The sequence below is a fragment of the Colletotrichum gloeosporioides genome, assembly GCF_011800055.1.
Source record: "Colletotrichum gloeosporioides strain Lc1 chromosome Unknown consensus_14, whole genome shotgun sequence".
Lineage (NCBI taxonomy): Eukaryota > Fungi > Ascomycota > Sordariomycetes > Glomerellales > Glomerellaceae > Colletotrichum > Colletotrichum gloeosporioides.
In genome coordinates this window covers 420060-442999 of record NW_025544659.1, presented here as the reverse complement: position 1 = coordinate 442999, position 22940 = coordinate 420060, and the positions used below count along the sequence as shown (strand labels likewise).

General features: G+C 53.3%; 9 protein-coding genes across 9 annotated transcripts; 5 read left to right on the top strand and 4 right to left on the bottom strand.

Annotated features, from left to right (window-relative positions):
* Positions 1–160: 160 nt before the first annotated feature.
* Positions 161–1576, top strand: GCG54_00014177 (uncharacterized protein; the record flags this gene model as incomplete). Its single annotated transcript, XM_045414018.1, has 1 exon — positions 161–1576. One exon carries the CDS (start codon positions 161–163, stop codon positions 1574–1576), a length of 1416 nt encoding a protein of 471 aa, XP_045269122.1.
* A 203-nt stretch (positions 1577–1779) lies between these two features.
* GCG54_00014176 (putative galacturan 1 4-alpha-galacturonidase C) lies at positions 1780–3274 on the bottom strand (the record flags this gene model as incomplete). Its single annotated transcript, XM_045414017.1, has 5 exons — positions 1780–2211; positions 2262–2461; positions 2520–2700; positions 2766–2951; positions 3002–3274. 5 exons carry the CDS (start codon positions 3272–3274, stop codon positions 1780–1782), a joined length of 1272 nt encoding a protein of 423 aa, XP_045269121.1.
* Positions 3275–4598: 1324 nt separating this feature from the next.
* GCG54_00014175 (uncharacterized protein) lies at positions 4599–5697 on the top strand (the record flags this gene model as incomplete). Its single annotated transcript, XM_045414016.1, has 2 exons — positions 4599–5211; positions 5234–5697. 2 exons carry the CDS (start codon positions 4599–4601, stop codon positions 5695–5697), a joined length of 1077 nt encoding a protein of 358 aa, XP_045269120.1.
* Positions 5698–5992: 295 nt separating this feature from the next.
* On the bottom strand, positions 5993–8518 carry GCG54_00014174 (putative sulfate transporter; the record flags this gene model as incomplete). The annotated part of the gene is made up of 3 exons (XM_045414015.1): positions 5993–6706; positions 6762–7905; positions 7965–8518. 3 exons carry the CDS (start codon positions 8516–8518, stop codon positions 5993–5995), a joined length of 2412 nt encoding a protein of 803 aa, XP_045269119.1.
* Positions 8519–10049: 1531 nt separating this feature from the next.
* Positions 10050–11177, top strand: GCG54_00014173 (uncharacterized protein; the record flags this gene model as incomplete). The annotated part of the gene is made up of 3 exons (XM_045414014.1): positions 10050–10244; positions 10300–10471; positions 10528–11177. 3 exons carry the CDS (start codon positions 10050–10052, stop codon positions 11175–11177), a joined length of 1017 nt encoding a protein of 338 aa, XP_045269118.1.
* Positions 11178–12347: 1170 nt separating this feature from the next.
* GCG54_00014172 (uncharacterized protein) lies at positions 12348–12941 on the top strand (the record flags this gene model as incomplete). Its single annotated transcript, XM_045414013.1, has 1 exon — positions 12348–12941. One exon carries the CDS (start codon positions 12348–12350, stop codon positions 12939–12941), a length of 594 nt encoding a protein of 197 aa, XP_045269117.1.
* A 139-nt stretch (positions 12942–13080) lies between these two features.
* On the bottom strand, positions 13081–14581 carry GCG54_00014171 (3-ketoacyl-CoA thiolase 2 peroxisomal; the record flags this gene model as incomplete). The annotated part of the gene is made up of 4 exons (XM_045414012.1): positions 13081–13508; positions 13575–14151; positions 14225–14405; positions 14517–14581. 4 exons carry the CDS (start codon positions 14579–14581, stop codon positions 13081–13083), a joined length of 1251 nt encoding a protein of 416 aa, XP_045269116.1.
* A 1129-nt stretch (positions 14582–15710) lies between these two features.
* Positions 15711–16729, bottom strand: GCG54_00014170 (uncharacterized protein; the record flags this gene model as incomplete). Its single annotated transcript, XM_045414011.1, has 2 exons — positions 15711–16059; positions 16116–16729. The coding sequence occupies 2 exons, from the start codon at positions 16727–16729 to the stop codon at positions 15711–15713; spliced, it is 963 nt and encodes a 320-aa protein (XP_045269115.1).
* Positions 16730–19004: 2275 nt separating this feature from the next.
* On the top strand, positions 19005–22610 carry GCG54_00014169 (uncharacterized protein; the record flags this gene model as incomplete). Its single annotated transcript, XM_045414010.1, has 1 exon — positions 19005–22610. One exon carries the CDS (start codon positions 19005–19007, stop codon positions 22608–22610), a length of 3606 nt encoding a protein of 1201 aa, XP_045269114.1.
* Between the last annotated feature and the right edge of the window lie 330 nt (positions 22611–22940).

The window sequence follows — 22940 nt, the reverse complement described above, 5'->3', positions numbered from 1 at the left end:
AGAGGTCCAAAATATGAGAGGAAATTCGGAGAAAGGCCAGTAGTATCTGATAATAACCTAGCTTTCGTCCTGTTAGACATTTTTGAATCTTCCACCTCTGCTCAACCAAGAACATCAACAACACTCTACGAATCATCAATCCTGCCTATACACAGTCGAGATGTCCCTTCGTCAGCAACTCACCAGGCCGCTGGTCAACGATGTGTCCGACGGCTATCAGCATACTCACACCGTTGTGTTCCTTCATCGCTTCAAGGAGGAAACCACCGACGAGGAGCTAAAGACGAAGGTACTTTCCGAGAAGTTGACTAAAAATCACAAGACCCTCCGCGAACAGTTCCCCAACGTTCGTTTTGTGTTTCCTTTCGGGAAGGCTACTCCTCGCCCGTGGAACAATCTTTCGACTGAGGACAGAGCCGCTGTCGGCATGACCAAAAGCGCCATGCCATACATCACCCAGATCGTCCTCCAGGAGGCTGAGCATGTCGGTGGTCTGGACCGCGTGATCCTTGGTGGGCAGGGAGAGACTGCCGAGGCAGCTCACGAGGCTATGTCGTCATTCCCCGAGTGCAAGAGTGACAGTGCAGATGGCGTTGCTGTTTTCATTCAAGATAAGCTTCACTCGACCTGTACCGACCTCAGCCAGCTGCGCCTAGCGGGCTTTGTTGGTATGCATACCCCCGACGGTGAGATGACCCGCGATGTAAGAAACAAGGCGGCCATGTCCAAGGCAGCTCCAGGAAAGAACAAGATCAACGCCAGTCTGGTCACCAACACACCTCATAAGTTCATCAATGGTGGATACAAGACGCAAACCACGACGTGGGATGGAAAGCGCATCGACACGTTCGCGGAGTTTCTCGAATCTATCCAAGTGTACCGCGTCCCCGACAGAAAGAGAACGAGCAAAGAAACTCTCGTCCCCAAAGATCGCAAGCCTGTTGAGAGGTGGGACCCAAGGGAGAACCTCAGCGATGCACAGAAGTATGCGCTCGAGATTGCGGAGCAGAAGAAGGAAAACGAAAAGTTGAGGGAAAAGATTCTGGTTCGTATTGAAGCCAACAAGGTTGAGCGCAAGATCGTTCAGGAAAGGGAGAGAAGGAAACGAGGCATTGCTTCAAATCCTTCAAAACCTCATGATCGATACACAGATACCGCCAATTCCCTTGGCGAGGAACCAATCCGACCTTTGAACCGACATGCTGGTCAGACTTCAAATCAATTCGCATGTCTAGGTCAGTCACTGGAATCCATTGACATTGAAGAGCCATACACGGATGAATCCTCCGAAGAATCTTCTAACGTTGATGAATGCGAGCAGACCACCCACGCAGGCAAGCCTAGGGTATCAGTGTCTTCGTCAGAAGAGACGGTAACTCCGACCCCTAGCAGCAAGGGTCGCTCTAAGGGTCGCTTGGTGTCTAGCAAAGCCGAGGTCAAAAGAGCTCGGCAATCTAGAAAGGCTGGACAGGGGATCAATTGGCAGCGACGTCGAAATGGAGAACTGACAGCTGGTCAGATGGAGGCGTTCGGTTTGTCGGAAACAGAGGACATCGCTGAAGATACCGATCCTTGAAACGTCACCGATACCATGATGGATTAAAATTATTGGGGCAACAACTGTTGACTGCCTTTCTAGCCAATGTCCATTTAGATAGGCCCCACTATCTAGAGCGACGTGGATAAACAGAAATCATTAATGCAATCTCAATAACTCATCCTGCTTTCCCGTAGATTGCCCTTAGATGGGGGAACAGCCCATTGCTTGAGTGCCTTGACTTAGCATCCCGGAAGTCCTGTCACAGTATCCTGCAACGTCCATTTTCCTGTACAAGTGGTTGTTACGTTGGTCGACGTAAGAAGGTCAATATCTTCGAACTTGATGTTGCCACATTTATGTCTAGCACTGCACGAAAGACTGACGCGATTTGTGGAACCTGATAACGTGCCTGTGAAGTTGAGAAAGTCGACGTCTGAAACCTCCATATTGCTCGTTCCGGCAAAGGAGCCATTGTTCCCGTTGTTTTGATTGATCGAGGGGGCGTTGTTGACATTTTCATAGTAGACGTTGGCGAACGTGATGTTTCGAACACGACCCCAACCGCCTCCTCGTGGCTTGCCGGCACTTTCGTAGTGATCTTGAGGTGCAAGCTCTCCAATCCATGTCTTGATGTAGACCCCAATGCGTAAATCAATTGATGACCGCTTCAACTGCTTGATAGTTAGTCACTGATAAAAAATCAGCATCTATCCACATTTACCTGTAAGTTATTCATCATCACGTTCTCCACGCTTGAGTCCTCGAGATACTGCCCAAGACTCCCGATAGCAATGCCATTACCACCATGGCAAGTAACGTCTTCTAGATAAATGTCGTACGATCGGGGCTTGATAGCGACGCAATCATCTCCGCCCGAGTACTCGAATCCCTTGACGCTAATGTTGCGCGCATCCATCGTATCTGAAGACTCCTTATTAGTCTTTTAAGTCCTTCGTGAGGAATCATCTCGATGACGCACCAAAACCGTCAGTATTTTGGACCCAATTGTATCGCCCAGGAGCCTTAGTCGCTGTGGCATTGCTGCTGATATTTTGGAAAACCATGTCTGTCCCATTCATGATGTTGTAAGCCCAGAACTGAGGCTGTTTAATGTGGAAGTTCCGAACAGACACATCGCTGACGTTCCAGAACACGAAAGGCTGATTTCCCGTGAGTGAAAAGGATAGAAAAAGTAGTCAGAAGGGTTCGAGGCTTTCAATCTTACCATAGGACGTCCTTCGACCGTTTCGCCTGCTTCGGAAGTATACCAAGTATCACCATTCCCATGAATGCCTCCAGTTCCATGACCATCAATGTGGATTCCATCTCCCGTTAGGATGAATGCGGCGCGATGGTTTTGAAACTCGATGAAGTAGGAGTTCGACCTCCAGTAGGAGATGTTGTCGGAGAACTATGCAGAATCAGTAAAAGGTGTATCGTTCAGCGTAGGTGTGTGCCTACCGTCCATTCTCCTCTCCATTGGATCTGCACATCCTTCACGTGTGGGTTCAGCTTCTGATCAATCCAATAGTTCTGCTTCTCAGGAAATATGATGCTCCCCGAATTTCCGCATCGATCAAAGGCGTTCAGGATATTGTCGACATCACTCTGGTTGTTTCCTTTGGCTGTGACTGTGCACTGGGGTCGACCGTGGACGATAGCTACCTCCACACCATCGCCGCTCGCCAGAGCACCGAATACAATACCAACCAGCAATACAAAAGAGACTCTCATTGTGGAATCTAGATTTGGATGTTTGATCCCCAGGTGGATGTTTTCAGCAAGATTGAACACGTCTTTTATGTATTGGACACACGGTCAAAATCTGGTCCTCGCTCATGTTTCGAACATGCGCTGCATAACAACAGCGGAGAATCTCGGCCGGCCAAGAAAATGTGTGAGATATCCGCCTGGCGGCCTAGCTGTCCATCCTATTCACGATCGTCCGGCATGATTATCCTTCGCTGCGACTGATTTCTTTCCGAAGCTATGATGACTTTCAAAGTTGGCTCTATTCAAGGGTAGTACTGTCGTCTACCGTTCTCACGAGATGGTGCATCTTGGCAATGGTCAGCTTAGAAGGACTGCGTGTGAATGGAAGGTGTTCACAGCATGAATCGATCGGAATATTCGTCTACAAGCGCCTCGGGGTGCGATGAAACCCATGGGAATTAAATTGCACCAATCGACCTAGGTTTTCGGCAAGCTCCCATACCAGCGATACTGTCCCATTCTGGCAAAAAGCTACCCCGTTCCCGCCAGGAACACTCCGTCAGCAAAGTAAGATCCCCGCATGGTCCCGCAAGGCTACCTTTCCTCGGGCGGGATTGACCGACCTGCACGTTCCTCGGTTCGGGGTATCTCTTGACGAAGATCGTTCACATTACCATGTCATAGAGTTTTGACATTCGGTGATACACAACCTTTGTAATTGTAGTTATTCATCGAGTAGTTCTCTCATCATAAATGTATTCCACTACCACTGTCCAAGTTGCCAACGTCGCCTTCCTCAGTTTATTTCCAACACCTAGTCGGAATGCCTCGGCAAATCATTGCTATTTCAAGGGAACCACGACTGAACCAGTACCACTGTACCAGTCGCCGGTAGATACCGTTTCTGGACGCTTGATACTTCCGCAACAGTTGCTACTTTTCTGTGGTATATCCCATTAATCTTAGGTTGCTTCTATGTCTGCGTATGTGGACACTATTTTGATGCAGATCCCTTGCGGTGATCCATTCAACATCCTCATGCTATTGTGTGGTTCCCATTCAGGTATCACATGCTAGGAAGTGACAACATCAGACGACCGGGACTCCCGGACAAGCAGAGCAACATTACTTCATACCAGAGGCGCTTGGGGAGGCCCGTCCACCAACAGATCCCGCCGTCAGCCCCGCGGGGTCGTAACGCTGACACAGGGGAGGCTCAAGCCGTAAGGACACGGGCCTGAGGTAATGAAATCTCTTCCCAATGACCAAGTCGCCATGAAAACGGAAGTCTTCCGCCAAGGTTAGATTATTTCAACCTATTCGCTCGCCAATGAACTGCTTCGGGATGGCCAACAGGCACGAAATCGATGTTGATGGCGACCTCGTCCTGACGCTCAGCAGAATGAGACTGGCCGATGCAGATGCAGAAGTTGAAGATGAAGATGAAACCCTGCAAAACGACGAGTTGCGAGTTTCTTCAAAAGTGCTGCAGCTGAATTCGCCTGTCTTCAAGGCCATGCTGGGCGGAAAATTTAAAGAAGGGACCGAACTCGCCGAAAAGACCGGACCAGAGCCGTACGACTTGGAGCTCCCAGACGACGATGTAGAAGCCATGTCGATACTGTGCCAGATTCTTCACAACGTCTACGTCCCAGAGATTCCGAAGCCCATGTCATTAGAGAAATTGGCATATATCTGCGACAAGTACGAATGCATCAACGCCCTCAAGTACTGCGGCATCGTATGGATCAGAGATTGGCTCCAACAGTTTGATGATGAGGTTCCCCCGATGAGCGATTTTTGCCATCTGCTGGTTTTCGCCTATGTGATAGACCTTCCAGTTGAGTTCTCGGAAATTTCATGGCGGATATTCCTATACCATGAAGGTCCCTTCTCGACGGCATCAGAGCAGGTGAAGATGCTAGTGGATCATCCTTTGCTTCACACCGACATCATCAGTAGGCACACCCCCCATCCCAGGCCTGAATACGATGATTAATCGCAAGCCAGAGTGTCTCGAGATCAAAAGACATGAGTCCTGCAACTCATTCTATAAAGGCGTCATCTGCCCAATGATGTGGGATTGGGACACTTCAGACGCAGCCTGTTCCAGGGCGTCGAAGGCTCTTGGGTACTACGTAGAGACCCTTCACAAGTCCGACTTACTACCCAGGGACATCGACTTCTCAAAACACAAATTCTGCAACCTCCTGGATACGGCAGTGAGCATACAGAAGATCTCAATGAAGGATTTCCCTTGCATGAGAGAAGTAGGTGTGTGCCAGTGTCGGTCGAACCGATACATCAATCGCAATCTGGCAAGTGAGGTGGAAAAAGAGGCGAGGAAAATCATCCAACAGAGGCGAGTGTTCAATTGCCTCGACTGCTTGAAGTCAGACGGTGTATCTGGGAAAGACGAAACGTGCAGAGTACCTCACTCTTAGTCCGGAGGCGTCAGGATGGTTAGATACGGGCGGGGCGGCACCGAAGCCTTGCACAGGGGATGTGTGAGGTAAAGTTGATATATGGCCAACAAATGCATCGCTTTTGAATTCTACGATCTATAAACCCGCTGTCGTACAAGTTCATTATAAACCACGCTTGACGTCGTGAAACTAACAGATGTGCGAGAACTCAAGATCGTAGTGGTGCCAACTCTCGCTTCGATCCAGAAAACCAAACGCCCTATATATGCATCGATCCGTATGTGCAGCGGGGGAACTCCGCTTTCTTTATCATCTAAGGGTTGTTGGCTTCGTTGATGCTGTGCTCGTACTCAGTCAACTTGAGAGCCTCTTGCACGTCCGTAACGAAATGAGACTCGCCACCGACGAGGTCGATGATGCCAGACTGACGCATGAGCCGCCAGATGTGATGACGTGGGTTAGTAGGTCCACGGCTGAAGAACACTCTAACGCCGCGCTCTCTATAGCTTCGCACAATCTCCTCGAGCACCTGAGTACCCGAACCATCTAGGGATGTAACACCGTGGATATCGAAGATGACGTTCTTGTTGTGATGCTCGCCACGCAACCTTGGAAGCGCTGGATGAGCCATGCTCGTGCCGTACAGCTCCAAACGTCGGAGACGTGCCTTCAGCTCGCCCGTGTTGGCGAAAGTTAAAGGCTCCGGGATTTTGACAATGAGGCAGCCCTCGACAAACTCTAGTCTATCAGGGTTCAACTCGGCGTTCTCGAAACGATGCGTACCAGGGATGCGGCCAAGAATCTGGATGCGCGGGCGAGTCGAGTGCTTGATGACCTGGAGTAGAGACAAGCCCACGCCGATGGCCATACCTAGAGTGAGGGAGTAGAAAATTGTAGACACGAAGATGATGGTCATCAGACCCAGCTCGGTCCAACCACGGATGCGCAGGAAAAAGGCGATATCGTGGGGTGCTTCCTCGAGTAATGAGTAGGCAACAACAGAAATCATAGATGACAGGACCGGTTTCTGCCAGTATTAGTTCGGGGTGTCCTTCCACGATGGTGTACGGGTGTTAACTTACGGGTAGATAGTAGAAGTAAGGCAACAAGAACATGATGGCTGCTAGACTGATGGCGCTGAGGAAGATCGAACTCATAGGTGTCTTGCCGCCAGTCTGCTTGTTCAACTTGCTTCTGCCGTAACCACCAAAGGCAGGCAAACTCATGAAACAAGCGCCAACCACGTTGGCAGCACCTAACGCTACAAGCTCTCGGTTGGGGCTGAGCTGGATGCCGTGCAAGCTGTCGGAACTGCTCAGGCTCTTCGCCGCGACGGAAGATTCGAAGAAGCCCAGCAGAGCAATCAAGAACGAAGTACCCATGGCCTCGCGAATGTGTTCCATATGCGATGTTTGGAAGGGCCAGCGGAAGGTGAAGACATGACCAGACGCGGCCTTAACGGGCCCGAGAATCTCAACCCCCTTGCTCGCCCAATCGAAACGCCAGGAGAGAATGGCGGCAACGACGACGACAAAGAATCGATCCGGGATGTAAGCAACCCCGGGATACTTCGGCGTCATGTGTTTCTTGAGCTCACGCATTACCATCATGATGACAAAACTGACCCCGGCCACGATGAAAGTAAGTTTATGAACATGGTCGAAGGAGGTGAAGATGAACTCCAGTTTATCCATGCTGCTACCATGGCCAACCCCAGTTTCCGCCGCGTACTTCGCAAGCCCGAGCTCAGGAATCGCCTGATCGACCGCAATGACGAAGCCAATTGCAGAGATGAAGCCGCGCAAGAACGGGCGACTGAGCACGCTGTCGAGGAAACCAAGACGCGCGATACCAGCCAGCAAGACGGTAGCTCCAGCCATGCCTGCAACCACACCGCAAATCTTGGCCTGTAGTTCGGCGTTGTATTCTTCGTCCTTGTCGTGGTCGATGCTACCTCGGACCACAGAACCGACCAGCAAAGACCCGGCGGCTTCAGGTCCGACGACCATCTGCGGCGCACTTCCAAAGATGGCATAGATGAAGGGATTGAAAACAAACGCATACAGGCCGTTGATTGGCGGGACGTGAGCGAGGTTGTCGGCGAGGGAGAGGGCCATCGGCAGGTACAGAGAGGCAAGCGTCAGCGCTGCGACGAGATCTCCCTTCAAATAGGACCATTGGTACTGAGGCAGCCAGGTAAGGAGCGGGATGTAGTATGAGAGGTACCTGGGAGCAATCGTGGTTAGTTTGGTCCTGTAGGAGAGGCATGTTGGGCGGCGACTTACATCCACACGGTATCCTTGAATCCCGCTTGTTCTGCCAGCGTCCTGGACGAGGTCATCTTCTTGCTTTTCAGCTTTCTGATGAAGCGCTTCCTCCAGTGATCGTCGCCGGTAATGGTCGTAAGCACCGAATCGAGGATGGGGATCGAGGAGGCGGAGGAGGACGGTCGGTCCATGTCAGCGCTGCGGGCGCTGCCCGTAGGACTGGTAGGCCTGGGCGAAAAAGTGCCATGGGTGTAACTAGTCGGCGCGGAGTTATCGATGAGGACATTTTGCAGGAGGCTCGTGGATTCGCTCGGAGGGAAAGTGTTTGGTCGACCGAGACTGGAACCGGCGCGCGGGGTATCTCGACCACTATCATTCTCGTTGGGGAGTGGTGTCGCCAGAGGAGTCGCGTCCTCCCGAGTGCTCATGTACTCAGACTCGCCGCCGATAGAGCCAGGCGACTGGACAGGCGGTGAACCCATGGTGTAGCTCTGGCGCAGGCCGCTTGGGTTCATGGGCAAGTGCTGCTGTGAAGAAGGACTGCGGTTTGGTTGTGGCCGGCCGCCTGACATTTTCGCTTCGTAACCGAGAGAGCAGCACAGAAAAAAAGAAAAGACGTGGTTACGGGAATGCGGCGGGAGACATGCGAAATGACGACACTCGAATTGGCGGGGCGACGAGGCTGATTGTAGAGACTAGATGGATTCGGAGATTATGTTTCTGTCGTCGTCAACAACCAACAAAGACCTCGCAGGTGTGTGTTCCCGGGAGGTTGCAGTCGCAGCAAACGTCTCAGGGTCCAACGTCTGCACGAGATGACGAAGGATGGGTGGTCGGGCGGCGGGTAGAGACGGAAGGAAGAAGACACCACAGACGGGAGACGTGACGGAAAAGACGGTGATACAGACGGTTGACGGATGGCTTGTATCAGTTCGGTGGTGGGATGCCAGGCCAGACCATGGTAAGAGGATTTGTCACAGCGCTGGCTGACTCGTCCCTTGTTCAGGCGATGGCGACAGAGATCAAATCTCTTGGGGCATGGATTGGCGAGTTGGGATCTTGTCCGAACCGAGGAGGCGACGGTCAAGGGACCTTGCAGCCCAGAGCGAGGTAACGATGTGCTGCTGGGCTTTCGGCCTCGACTGCGCGATTGCGACTGCGGCTGCGGCTGCAACTGCGACTGGGGGGGTGAAGAGCGGTCGGTCGGCGGGCGAATGTGCGTGTGTGTATGTGGTTTTTTTTTTTTTTTTTCCTTTCCCTGCAAGGATTCAGCATTCCGCAGTCGCTGAGCAAAGACCAAGCAAACCGGGGAGTGACATCAATGCGTCGGGCCTAAAATTATGTGTCAGCGGAACTCGATTCGACGATATGGTATGCAGCATGTTACGTACTAATTGCCATGTTCCTTCCAAGGTTCCTTCCTGGGTTAGGTTGGCTTCGCAGTGTTTGGACCGGCCGAGGTATCGGCAAAATCCATCCGCGCCGAACACGAGCGCTAGGCCCAAAGAGGCACACCGCCTTGGAATTGTGTTAGATAATGCACCCTGCTGCCTCTGCAATGCAGAAAACACGGTGGAGCCACCAGTCTACCCCGCTCCCCGGCCCCTCTCCGACCCTTTTCTTCAAATCCATCGGCCCAGCGCCGGTCTGTCGCCGCACTTACCCACGGGAAACTCTCAGCCCCCCTTCCCGGCCACCTCATGCCGATCATAGAGGGGTTCAGAGCGCTGCATCACCGATCTCAAGTGCTCTCCGGTCGTCTAGATAACGAAGGAGGAGACGACGTACTTCAACCTGTCTCTGGAAAAATTTATTCTTTCCTTAGGTAATCCTTCGATGGTGGATAGCCCCCGCAGCGGGCATCAAATCTGAACATGACAAGACATCCAATCAACCAACCAGCCACAACGCCTCAGCTACATCTCATGATGAACGCCACGGTGGCATCCACAATCCTGTCCAAACATGTCACTGTCAGGTCCGTCAGACGATTCCTTGCCTGCTCGTGCAACCACAAAATGCCCAGCCATCCTCCGTGAGCTTCAGCGTAAGCCTGCCATCGCTCCGTCTGGTGTTGTTTACCAACCCCCGCATTGAGGCAACATGTCATCCCAAGCACTGCGTGGCGCCCATCGCTTGACTAAGACCAAGCATGTCTTTGCTCACCACAATATCCCCCTCGAGTGCGACGTCTACTCGGCCGAGGACTACCCGGCTACCTCACCCGTCTTCCTGTACTTCCACTCGGGGGGTCTAGTCACCGGCTCCAGATCTTGCGTACCACCATGGCTTGCACAAGTGAGTCCTGCATCGTCTCACTGCATGCACCGTCTCATTCTGACAGCAACCCCAGGTCTGCTTCAGAAACAAATGGCCTCTGGTAAGCGCAAGCTATCGTCTGCTCCCACAGGCGAAAGCTTCGGGCTTGCTTGAGGATGCTCGAGCAGCATACAAATTCGCGCGACACTTAGGCGCGTCCAGCAATGCTGTCCAACGAAAGGTCATTGTCGGCGGAGGGAGCGCTGGTGAGCAGCACATGGCAGACATGTTTGTGGCCGTCGGAAATCTGACTGTCGAATAGGGTTCTTTATGGCCTCTCTGACCGCCCACCACCTCACACCGTCCCCCATCGCACTGCTCTCAGTCACCGGTATCACCACCTTCCGCCATCGCTTCTTCAACTCTTCAGTCTTGCTCACGCCAGAGCCCATCGCTGAATCGCAAATGTCGCACCATCTTGCGGCAGCCGTCTCTGTGGGAACTACATCGGCCAACAACCCCCAAGTCTTTTATCTCGACAAGCTCTTACCTGACGGGACCAAGAACGCCAACTTCGATGTCACCACGGTCCCTATCACAGAAGATGGGAACCCCGATGAGTTTCCCCGCGGGTGTCTTTACGATTACTATGTGTATAGGAACGAGTTCCCTGGGCTCGTCGGAGACATTGACCCAGGATATGAATGGGCTAAAGCAGCAAGTGCCAAAGACAAGGTCGCAGCTTGGCCACCGACGACCATAATTCAAGGCAACGCGGATGAGGACGTCGATCTTGCCGTCAGTACTCACATGGTTGGATGTCTGGGAGAAGACAAGGCCAAACTGTTTCTCGCCGAGGGCCAGCCGCACCGATACGAAGCCACCAGGTTTCTCGAGGATGACGTCGACGGGATGGATGCAGTAAGACAAGCCGTCTCGAACCTCGAGGCCGACGTTGCTCGTGTGGCCTAGGCTGATTTTGTGTCGTTCGACACGGGCGAGGCCGAGCCGGATGACACTGCATCTCTACGGCGCAGTCCCGAACAGGAGGGCCGGATAGGTATGTAACCGTCAACAGCAACCCTTTCACCAAGCATCCAAGGCTGCCCATCATTGCGTGTCTCCAAACACAAAACTTGCTGCTTGAATGTTTGCTCTGTCTCTTGTACGACGGCAGTGTGAGAACGTCACATTCCAGTAGCCACCATCACCGGGTGGCCTGATACAGCAACTCCATATCCTATGTGCACCATAAGAGCAAGCTTGCCGACCAGCCAGAAGCAATCTATGCGAACATGATCCTGCCATCGGGTCATGAGGGTTGCGTCTAGCCCCCAGACATTTCACAAGGACCCGCGAGATCCAGAACCTGAAGCCTGGCCCAGCACACAGCCAATCTGAGATTATCGTCAACCCGTCAACTCGTCAATCACCACGATCCACAGGTCCAACGTGATCATGCAATCACAGCGCCATTCTGTCACCGGCAGAACAAGTGGACGCCCGTAGATCCCGAGCCTAACCAACAAGCCCCACCGTGTGCTGTGATTGGGTGACGTTCAAGTGCCGCATTGATGTCACCCCCGAGCTGGGCGCTTCCGGTGCCAATCCCCGCCCCCTTCGGGGGCCGTTTCTCGTCACATCACATTCCGGCCCCATCACTTAAACTTCAGAAAGGGGTGGTCCCCGCCGACCCAACAGCATCGCGAGAAAACTTCTTCACCGACACCACAAAGTAAGCCCCGTCTCATTCATCTTATGTTTGCGGGGGCCGTGGCTTGCGTTTGTGCATTTCTGACGAATCACTCGCCTTGGCCCTGTAACCACGGTTCCTGCAGGAGTTGGCACACGCTTGTCAGCTCGGGCGAAGAAGTGCAGACGGCATGGCCAATGGCGAAAATGCCAGACTGACTGAGATGACATGCACAGTGATGTGCACAGTAGAATCGTTCGTGCTTGCTTGTGCCCACTTCACATGGTTCTCGGCTGCCTGGCGTCTGTCGCGATTAACATATAAGCGACCGCTCCCTTGCGTTATCTTCTCTCATGCTGTCAAGCTGCTCACCCTTCAGACTCTGGAAGCCTGTATTTACTGAACACCATAATAAACAATCCATTCGTTACCTACTCGATACCTTCAACATGACAACACACTCGCTCACCAAAGTCTTGCTATGGGTCGTCACCCTTGGTCTTTTCTCCCTGGTCACTGCTACCGGAGTTGACCTCTCGGACATGGTGCCTCGGACCATCACCCAATCTGACGGAACTACTTCGACCATCTACATCAACAGACGGCTGAAGTTCAATCGGGGGTCAGAAGGTACCCGCCCAGTCCGACTGACGAAGCGGTTCCCGTTCTCTGCCGGCAGAGATGAGTGGTGCGGTGAACTAGCCCAAGACCCAGCAACAGACTTCTCGGCTTCGGCGCCGCTGGCGGCAGACTGCAAAGCCCTCGCCAACGCTCTGGGAAACGGTTTCTGGACCCTGCAGCCTGGCGACTTTGGAGGCGGTTGGGCTCGTGTTGCCAGCTCTGGAACGTGTAGCTTCGCTGCGAGGTACGCCGACACCGGAAGCGCAGCGAGTCCCATGAGAATTGGGACGAACGACATTCGGTTCTACACCAACAGATACGCAGTGCTGGAGCAAAGCGGGAAGCTGGGGTTGCAGGGGACAGTTCAGTGTAGCAACAATGAGCGGATGCTATTTGTGACTTGGGGATTGATTCACAGCTGATCTGGGATTCTTGCAGAGGTTTAGACCAAAATCTGATGTCAAACAAGCAGTTGAAGAAGATCATCAGACATACTTCCCAATGCAGTAATCATACACTCATTTCCATTCTGATATTTCTCGTACATTATCAACCGGGATATTACACGACCTCATTGACAAACAGGCCAGCCATACCCTGGCCGGTGCCGATGCACATGCTAGTCAGAAGGACCTTCTTCTTTGTCCTGCGGAGCTCGCTCAAACCAGTAACAATTTGTCTCGCACCAGTGGCGCCGAGAGGGTGGCCCAGCGCGACAGCACCGCCACGGGGGTTCATCTTGGCCCAATCAAGACCGAGCTTATCACGGCAGTAGACGGCCATGCTGGAGAAGGCCTCGTTGATCTCGACGACGTCGATGTCGGCGAGCGACAGGTTGTGCTGAGCCAACAGCTTGGGAATGGCAACGGACGGGCCGATACCCATGATGCGGGGAGCCAGACCGGCAACGGTGGAGCCCACGTACTTGGCCAGGATGGGCTGACCGAGCTTGACGGCGGTGGAACGCTTCATCAGAAGCACGGCGGCAGCTTCCCTTAAAGTCAGTATGCCAAAAAAAATGAGTTTGGGGCGGTTTTTGGGACGACAGAACTCACCTCCGTCAGTAACCTGGCTAGAGTTGCCTCCCGTGCTCGTGGGACCCCACTGCGGGAAAGCCGCCCGAATCTTACCCAAGCTCTCGGCGGTGGTACCCGGACGGATGCCCTCGTCCCTGGTAAGGATAACCTCCTTTGTCTCTCCGTCAGGTCCAACAACCTTGGTCTTGATGGGCACAATCTCATCGTCAAACAGGCCAGCCTGCTGGGCCTTCTCGGCTCTCTGGAAACTCTCGGCGGCGTACTTGTCCATCTCCTCGCGGGTGATGTTGAAGTCGTGCGAAACGTTTTCCGAGGTCCAGCCCATAGGCTGCATGCAGTCGGCCGCCTCCTGGGACTGGCTGACGACGGCGTCGTCAAAGGGTTTCTCGAGGGCGTCGCCGCCAATGCTCATGCTCTCGGCGCCGAGCGCGATGCCGACCTCAATAGAGCCAGTGGTGATGGCGTTGGCGATATCGGCGGTGGCCTGGAGGCCGGAAGAGCAGAATCGGTTTATGGAGGAAGCACCGGCGGTGTTGGGGAAGCCAGCTGCGAGGGCGGCGGCGCGAAGCTTGTAGGCGGCCTTGCCATCGGAGACCTGGAGAACGGCAGAGTCAGCGGGAGTGTTTCCGGGTTGGGGGAGGGTGCTGGAAGAACGGGTTGCTACGCACATTTCCCATGCGAATGTCCTCTACCGCAGCAGGCTCAATCTTGGATCGCTCGCGAACCTCCTTCAGGAGGGCGTAAACCATGTACTCGAGGCTCGTGTCCTTAAAGCCACCCTTCTTGGCCTTGGCCAACGGAGTGCGGATAGCTAACGTAATGACGATATCATCGGGGTTCTTGGACTGGCTATGAAGAAGAGTATGTTGTCAGTTTCGGGGTCGGAGACTTTTTGGTCGAGAAGCCGAACGAAGTCCGGATCGCTGTGAGCGACGATCACATGGGAGTAGTAGCACATACATCTGGTTGATGGCGCTACCTGGAGCCAGGTGCTTCACGATGGAGCCAATTCGCTCGAGAGCCATGGTTGCTGATTACGGGCGGGTGATGCGATTCGAAGACGACGGGTGAGTCGAGTTTGCAGCTTCGGAGACTGAAGAAAAGGATAGAGACAGAGAGGGCGAGAAATAAGCTCGAGAGTTTCGTTGCTGGTCATGAAAGGAGGGGGCACCGGTAAAGTAGACATGGTTTGCGTCGGGGTTGGCCTTCGCTGCCGGCAATCGCGTCGGGTTCGGGCCTCGTAGGCCTGTCCCAGCCCCCAGACTGCGCAGACCCGCGCGCTCCAGGCCCTTCCAGTGGCTGTGGGGGAGGCAATTGGGCCGAGGCAACTCGGCCAGCGAACCGGCCAGTAGAAACCCAGCGCCCCGAGTAATGGGGATGCCGCGGAGTCTGGGGTGCAGTAGCGCGACAGATGGAATCTGTTAACCAAAGGCACAGATATCCTCACGATGTCTAACAGCAGCTAGCTCGATTTCAATCTGCATCCACTCAAGGACCCCTTGGGGCATTGTGCTGTTCTTCGGTCCATCTGCCGCACCCATTCCCGGTCTTGCCGACTGACAGCTCCTGTCATCACACCGGCAAGACTTATCAGACGAGGCCTTGGGTTGAATAAGAGTCCTTGCCATGTGCATTAATAAAGGCTAATGCCCCGGCTGGACCTCTCCGTGCTGCCTTGGTCCTCGGTATTAAAATCTCATCCTCCATGAAATTGTTTGCTCTCACGTCGTTGCAGTCATTGTTCCTCCTTACTGTCTGAGACTCTGAGTGAGCTCTGCGTGGTACCTGGACCAATGAACTTGAGAGCAGAGGCAACGTGGAATGTTGACGCAACAGCACAGGGAAAGAAGTTCGCCTTGTAAGACGCGAACGCTGCGCGGGATATTCGAGGTGTTCAGAATGTCATTCATGTTCATGCTCGACGGATACCCGTCGTCTTCTCATCCTAGTCAAGTTGGCGACTGTCGTCAACCACCCATGCTCCTTCCAGTCTATGACCAAAACCAGCCCAAAGAAAATACATTAGAAATATGTCGGTAGCTTTTAGGGGCATTTTGATCCTCTAGCCGTCTATATGTTTGAAAATGTGTTTGCAGCGGCACGTCTCTCATGTGCCCTGCGTCATCTATCGCGCTCGCAGATTACTGATCATGATCAGAAGCTAGAGGCAAAAACAACAGCAGCAAATGTCGCCGCGGCAGCCACAAGCATTGGCGGTCCTTGCCGCGTGCTACCGCTGTTGCCAGACTGAGGATTCACTCCCGTGGCGGTGAAGCCCAAGTACCAAGAGCCAATGTCGGTCAGCTTGCCGTCGTTGTTGAGGAATGAAGCGTTAGCTCCAACATTGCTCGTCTTGGAACGGAATGCCCCAAAGTAAGTATACCGCTCAATGTAGTCAATTTTGTCAAAGTAGTCGGCGGTCTGGTTGTAGTACTCCTGGGTGGTGGCGAGATCCTGGTGGGCATAGGCATACTCCGTGACCCAGATCTTTGCGTCCGGGAAGCTAGGCTATTGTCAGCAAGTGCGGATGCCATTGTGATATCACATCAAAGGACTTACTTGGCTCTACGCTCGCCAATGTGACTTGCCAGGCCGGCGAAGTTGTCGTACCAATGCACGGGAAGAAAGTCGTAGGTGCAGTTTTTCTTGTCCCCCGAGGTGCTAATGAGGTCGGAACAGTTGCCTAAAAACTGCTTTAGCCACGGCAGACCGGCGGGCTGGCCGGTGCAAGCAGGCAGGCCCAGCTTGACGCCCATCTCCCCCAGAGGAACAAAGTTGGCGACCCAGGCTTTGGCAGCAATGGCGGGAGCAATGTCGCTGCCGCCGTACTGTGCGGGGCCATCGGGCTCGTTGAAGCCCAGAACATGGGTGATGTTGATGTTCTTGTCCTCAATCAGACTTTTTACAGCTTTGAGAAAGGTGGTGTCCTCTGGGTTGGAGGAAACACCCCACATCATGGGGACGAATTCGAATTCGGCCTGGGTCTTGGAAGAGAAGGCCGGGCTCGGGATCTCTTGGTAGTTGTAGTACCAGGTCAGATCGGAGCCGGCCTGAACCCAGACCTGATTGTCCTGGGGCCAACTGGCATTGGGAGTGAAGACAAGACCGCGCTTCGAGGATTTGGTCTGGGCGGCCACGAGGGGCAACAGGGCCAGGAGGAATGTGGAGAGCATCGCGGGCGGAGGAAGTGGGTGAGACCGGGTTCCAGTCGGGTGTTCAGCTCCAGTCCAGCCGGTTCGGGTCGATTCGACGGCGGTCGGGGCAAATGCGACGACGTTGGTCACGGTGACCTGCGGGGGTCAATCCACGAATGTTCCGGCGTGTTTCGACACCAGAGAAGCTGACGCTTGGGTTCGCGATGATGCACAGGCAACGAGGCAGATTGTCAGCTGCGGTCGGGTTATCGAAACGGATGGTTCAAAGGCGTCAATGGAGGGAGTGTGGTGGTTCGGAGCACTTGAATCTGGCGAAAAAACGAGCGACAATGGATAAAGCCAGGTGCTCAATGGAGCATCGTAGGTACGCAAAGGTGAGTCGAAGACGGATAAGAAAAAGATTGGGATCGCAAGACAGGAAGGCAAGCCGGGGGGAGGGAGGGAGAATAAGGAGGAAACAAAAAAAGGTGTCTGATGAATGTCTTAATGTCTTTCACCGGTGCAGGGCGTCAGGCAAGGCAAGGTACGGACTTTAGCGGCCCATCGCGTCGGATCTGGCTGGCGTTGGCGGCGTTGGCGTTGGTGCTGGCGTCGACGGTGAGCAGGATGGCGCTGGCGGTGCTTGGGATGGTGGTTTCGATGGCGCCGGAATACTGCCAGGTCCCGTCTTTCGTACCTCTTGCTTGATGACTACCTTAGATACCTAGGTACTCGAGGGTCGAGGACGAATAATGCAGCAATTAGCGTCTCTTGACAAGGGAGCTGGAAGTCCTAGAGCGATGCGGCACCGCCGTCCTTGCCGGTTTGGGCGGCGATATGCTCAGCTCGCCTCTCCAGTGCCAATAAATCCCACTCTCCTGCAGCCTTTGTCCATTGGCCTTGGCAATGAGACCTGGACTCGTAGAGCGAGTGAGCGAGTGATGCGTTAATTCGTGGTGTCCTACCAAGGCCTGGGCATACAGCCTTGGCGAGGTCGCCGTGGGTGATCAACGAGGCAAGGGACGAGGGAAGAGGGACGTGGTGGTGGTGTTCTGGTTCATGGTGAAGGAAGGTGGATGCCGTCCCTCTACGTATTTCGTTTTCTTCTTTGTGCGTGTTTCCCTGTTTCCGCGATGAAAGAAACGGGAAAGATGGAAACGCGATTGTTCCTTCCCTTTCACGTCCCACCTCCTCCCCTGCCCTGCGTGCCTGCCTTGTGGTGCCTACCTTACCTTACTGTATGGTTCTTTCCTTCCTTCCCTTGCTGTGGTGTGGTGTGTGGTTCCTGCCTCCCGCGTGGAATACGACGCGGAAGGTGGGCCGGGTGGTGGTCCCTGCGCGGGCGCCGGGCGCCACACAATCAAACACTCGCCTGTGAAAGAATCAGCTTTTTTTGGGCCCAGACCCACCAGACCCCCAGCTTAAACTCGATTAAGCATGGCCTTCCCTTGCCTTCCCGGATCCGGCCCCCGTAGCCTGCGAAAACCTCCTTCCTGTCGTCCCAATCACCAAGCTGCCACCTCTGCTCTTTCTTCGCCAACAATCGCGCTATTGACTGCGCCAGGAACACCCACTCAAAGGCACAGGCACCTACCCCTGCCGTCCTTTCCTCTTGCCACGCCGTCATCTGAATCTGATCATCTTTCCCATCTGCCTTCTTACCTGAAGCATGGCTTCTGCCTCCCTCAACGTGACGACGACGCATCAGAGAAGTCTCCCTTGCGTCAAAACGTCCCGGTCGATTTCCAACGGCTTTTCTTCAACGCCTACCATCAGAAAACCTGCTTCACGTGTCTGAAACTCTGCCAGTCTATCTGCTCAAACTGAGACTTCGCTTTTCTTATCGCTTGCTCGTGAATCTCGCCATTCTCTTTTCCCACCATCGACTTATCACTCTCAACTGCCATTCAATTGGTTGGCCCTGGCCCACTTCCTCGTTATGTTCCTCCCGGCGTCTTATCAATTCGACAGAAATAGTCATCGTCTCTCACCAAGCCTTTCTCAACTTCATGGAGCCATTGTTCTGAGCCGAGGCTCTATCCTTTTGTCGCTGCCAATCCCACGACCTGAATGGCATCTCTCCAACCTTTGTCGGCCACTTCTCTATCCATGATATATAAGGACGGTTTCTCAGGCTTGACATCTGTGCATCCATCACCATGCTTCTTCTCAAGAAACCCCCCTTCTGCTGCGTCTCGCAACCCCTAAAAATCCGCATTGCTTCACTTGGTCAGTGCAATATTGTCGCCGCACCACCCTGCCGTAGCCTCGCAATCTCTCTCTATCTGTCATTCCCCCAACAAGGAGTCCCACGATGAAGTCCAAGCTGCTAAGATTACATCTCCCTGAGGGACACAGACATCTGGAACCTATATATATGGACAGGTCGCACACATCGTACACTTTCTTCACGGGCTACCCATGGACAAAATCTGTCGGTAACTGTCCATACAAGCACGACTACCCTGGCTCTGATCTACACGCTCTCTCATATCCGTACGCCAAGGATCCAAATCAAACCGTCGACGAAGATGATCCGAATCAACCCATCGATAAGTGGATTCCTGATCTTCTCTCCGATGAGGAGACTGCACAAGACTTGACCACGATTTTGATGGCAGAGGTAGAAACAGCATGGGGGGATGCCAGCGCATTGAAGAATTCGCTAAACATAAACATTCTTACCGGCCTTCTCGAGCACGTCAACGCTGCTCAGCTAAAAGACATTGTCAATCGGTCTTGGCTCAACTTGTTCGATCAGTGGTGGTCCTTTGCTTCTAATGCGTCAGATAGGCACCAGACTGCATCATCTCCCACGACTCAGACTAAGGAAGGTGCCGCAGTTTGGTTTGCATATTGGTTTGGCAAGGACTATTCTCTCCCCGAAGGCCGCGATATCGATGTCACCGAATGCTTTCGCAGGTCGGTTGACGACGCCGTGTATCTGGAATCACTCTCAAGACCCGGCGGTGGCAAGCGTTGGAATTCACTCTTTCATCTCCACGAGTACGCCGAGGAGCACGCCAAGGAGCAGGTGGGAAAAAATTGGTCTGTTACACACAGAGTAAATATGCTCCCATTTCTCAACCAAGAGGACCTTTCGGACCCCCAAATTCTTCGGTCGCTCATTCTCAACCGCATCGCCAACCACCCCCGAGTCTTTGCTCGTGCAGACTGGGAAGGCTGTCACCTTGGAAGGGCTGGCAAGTTCTGTGTCCCGGCCTATCACGACAACTGGTTCATGGGCTTTCCACCAGAGGCTGAGCTACTGGAGATGAAACAGCCTCACGAGAGACGTGAGTACTTTCACGACTATGCTGTCGTCTTCAAGGACCCCACAGGCGAGGACACGAAGGATGGACTGTTCCCGCGGTTGAAGAAGGCTGGCCTCCTGTTTGGATGGGAAGAAGGCATCATGGTCCTCGCAATACAGGCCGTGACGCTGCGCTTCGTCAAAGCCGTAGCCGAGGACTTGTCGGCTTATGTTGATGGGCTGCGAAGCCGGGGCGAAGATCTCAACGGTCAACCAGTGTCCAAACATCTTCCCATTTGCAAGGCCCATACTTGGGAGACAATTCCGACGGAACTTCTAAGATTCGATGCCGTCGGCAAGGGGCTGGTTACCAGCGGCCAGTTTTTCCCCCGCTCTGTTACTTCGTCAAGCTGGGATGTCGAATTCAAATCCCGCTTGGAGAAGCGAGTGGCTTTCGCAAAGGAACAACTGCGAGAGTTGTGTCATGATCCGGCCGTTTTCCGACGCAGCATTCAGAATCAATACGACCAACACTATGGCCATATCACGGATTCTTCAGACAACGAGAACGACGAATATCGCATTTTGCCGCATGTCACGAACACAGATATTGACGCGAAGAAGGCACTGGTCAACGATCTCATCCGACGAGTTATCAGGCGAGCCGTATTCGAAGTTGAAATGTGGCAATGCCTGCTCGACAAATTAGAAAGACTGCGCGAGCTTGCCGAGGACGAGAACATCAACCTGGACGACAGGATCGAGCAACTGGACGTGCAGGGGCCCGTCATGGACGCCTGGGTTGATCTGGGATTCCATGCGCGCTGGATCGCCGCACTACATGTCAGACATCTGTTCGATCACGGCGGTCTGCTCGCGACTCACTCCATCAGGGATTACTTCCGCCGTACCCAAACCTGGGATCATCTAAGACCCGAAGCCCCATCAGATCAGTGGACACTCCCGAGGGAAGGCCGTCTCAAAATGGACTTCTCTGCGGTGGCTGGCTACAAGCAACCGTTGAACGTTGAGGGATGGGAGGATGTCAGACTTGCAACCGATGTGGTTCACAGAGGCCTCTCGTCCTTTTACTCCATAGGCCGCATCGGATTGCCCAAGATAATCCAGAAAATGAATTCTGATCGGCGTCGCCACGCCCTTCTCGGAGTTCAGCCGATGGTCAGCGAGGACTACACGGCAATCTTTGAGGCTGGCTTGCTGAGTCAGAGAATGGAAGCCATGCAGCCTTTCGGGGGCGATCTTTCCACCGACGAAATGATATATCTAAGGGAGAAAAGTCCTATCTGGCAGTTCTTGAAAGAGTACGACCACTTTCCCTTCGAGAAGCATATCGATCAAGAGACGCTGAGATTGGTTCACTGGTTTCTTGGGGTGACATACTACCATCCAAGCTTGCCCGAGTCGCAGAGCAGACCCTTTGGGTTGGTTCAGAAATGGCTAGGCGGCTTCTGGACCGAGATTGCCACATGGCTGGAATCTGGAAACGTTTGGCGTCCGCAGAAGACCTCGGTCGACATCTTGAGCCAGGCTTTTAACGAACTGCAGATGTCGGTCGGTATCAAAGACATTGACGAAGACTTTCGAATGCAGAACGATGTTTTCGACGTAATAGAGGACGAACCAATGTTCGACTACTCCGAGGTACCGCACAGTGATGCTTCGGCACTGGCAACACCCATAGTAAACTATGGCGAGGTCAAGATCATCAAGGAGGACGACTTCCCAGGCTCCAAAGTATTAGAGATTACCGGCTACATAGATGAATGTGGTGAGAAGTTAATAGCAAGAACCACTTTTTCGCAACCGCAGAAGGAAAAGGAAAGGGGAAAGAGGCCGGCTCGAAAGAAAAAGAGAGCGAATGCCCAGGGCAGGGTCACCAAGGCGACCGCTCGACACTCCTCTCATCCATCCACATTCTTAAAAGCCTGGAAAGCATTCGACAAGGGGGGTATCCGCTTTCAGGAAGGCACATTTAATGTCACAAAGATTTGCGGCAAGATCACCAACCTCCGGCCTGCCAACTACGAAGAACCCCCGACCGAGTTCGTGATGCCTACTCGCAACGGCATGATACGCAAAGAAGAGCTCAAGAAGGTGACCATGGAACTTGCAAAGTGCCAGCGAGGCGATGACTACAAGAGGCACTTCAATGATCTGATGGCAGCCGACCCTCTTCGAGGCACGAACAAGATCAGGAAGAAAGAGTGGAGGACCATGGAAATCATCTATGGGGATCATAGCACCAAACGAAAGATCACGTACAAAAATGCCGAAGATCTATTCGTTCGCCTGGGATTCGAATTCGGAGATGGAAGTGGGAGCCGGGAGAAACTTCAATGGACCGAACATTCTCACATCCCGAGAGAGAAGCTGAATAATATGGATGTTCAAGTACACCCATTGCACAGGAAGGCCGACACTTTAAATGAAAGCTTCATCAGCAGCCTCAAGAAACTCTTGGAAGTCACGTTCGGAATCTCTCAAGAAACAATCGAAACGTATTACCAACGAGCGGGCCCGGGGTATGAACTGGTTTCAGACTCGGGGACTGGTCAGGATGGCCAGGGCGGCAAGGACAACAAGGACGACGAGGACGACAAGGACGACAAGGACGGCCAGGATGATCAGCAATTGGAGCAGGAATGAACTTGGGGGCGAGGAACCGGACAAAGAGCATTATGGGGGCGCAAGACCGTGTAGACGAATGACTTGAATCTAGCTAGACTTTGTTTGATTTTAGCGGAGACGTGTTCTCATTGTTATTTATATCTCCCCGCAGATGCCATCACCGATTTCCCTTGCGCTGTTCGTCAACCTTTTGCAAGACATCAGGCCTGTCTCTCTGCTTGGCTAGGCGCCGCTTCAGTAGCCTGCTGGCCCTGTCTATAGACGCTCTCGGAAACCTCAACTAGGTCGTTGTCAGACACGATCTGTTGCAGCCGGCGGTCGAATTCTGCCCGCTCGGCCTTGATCCTC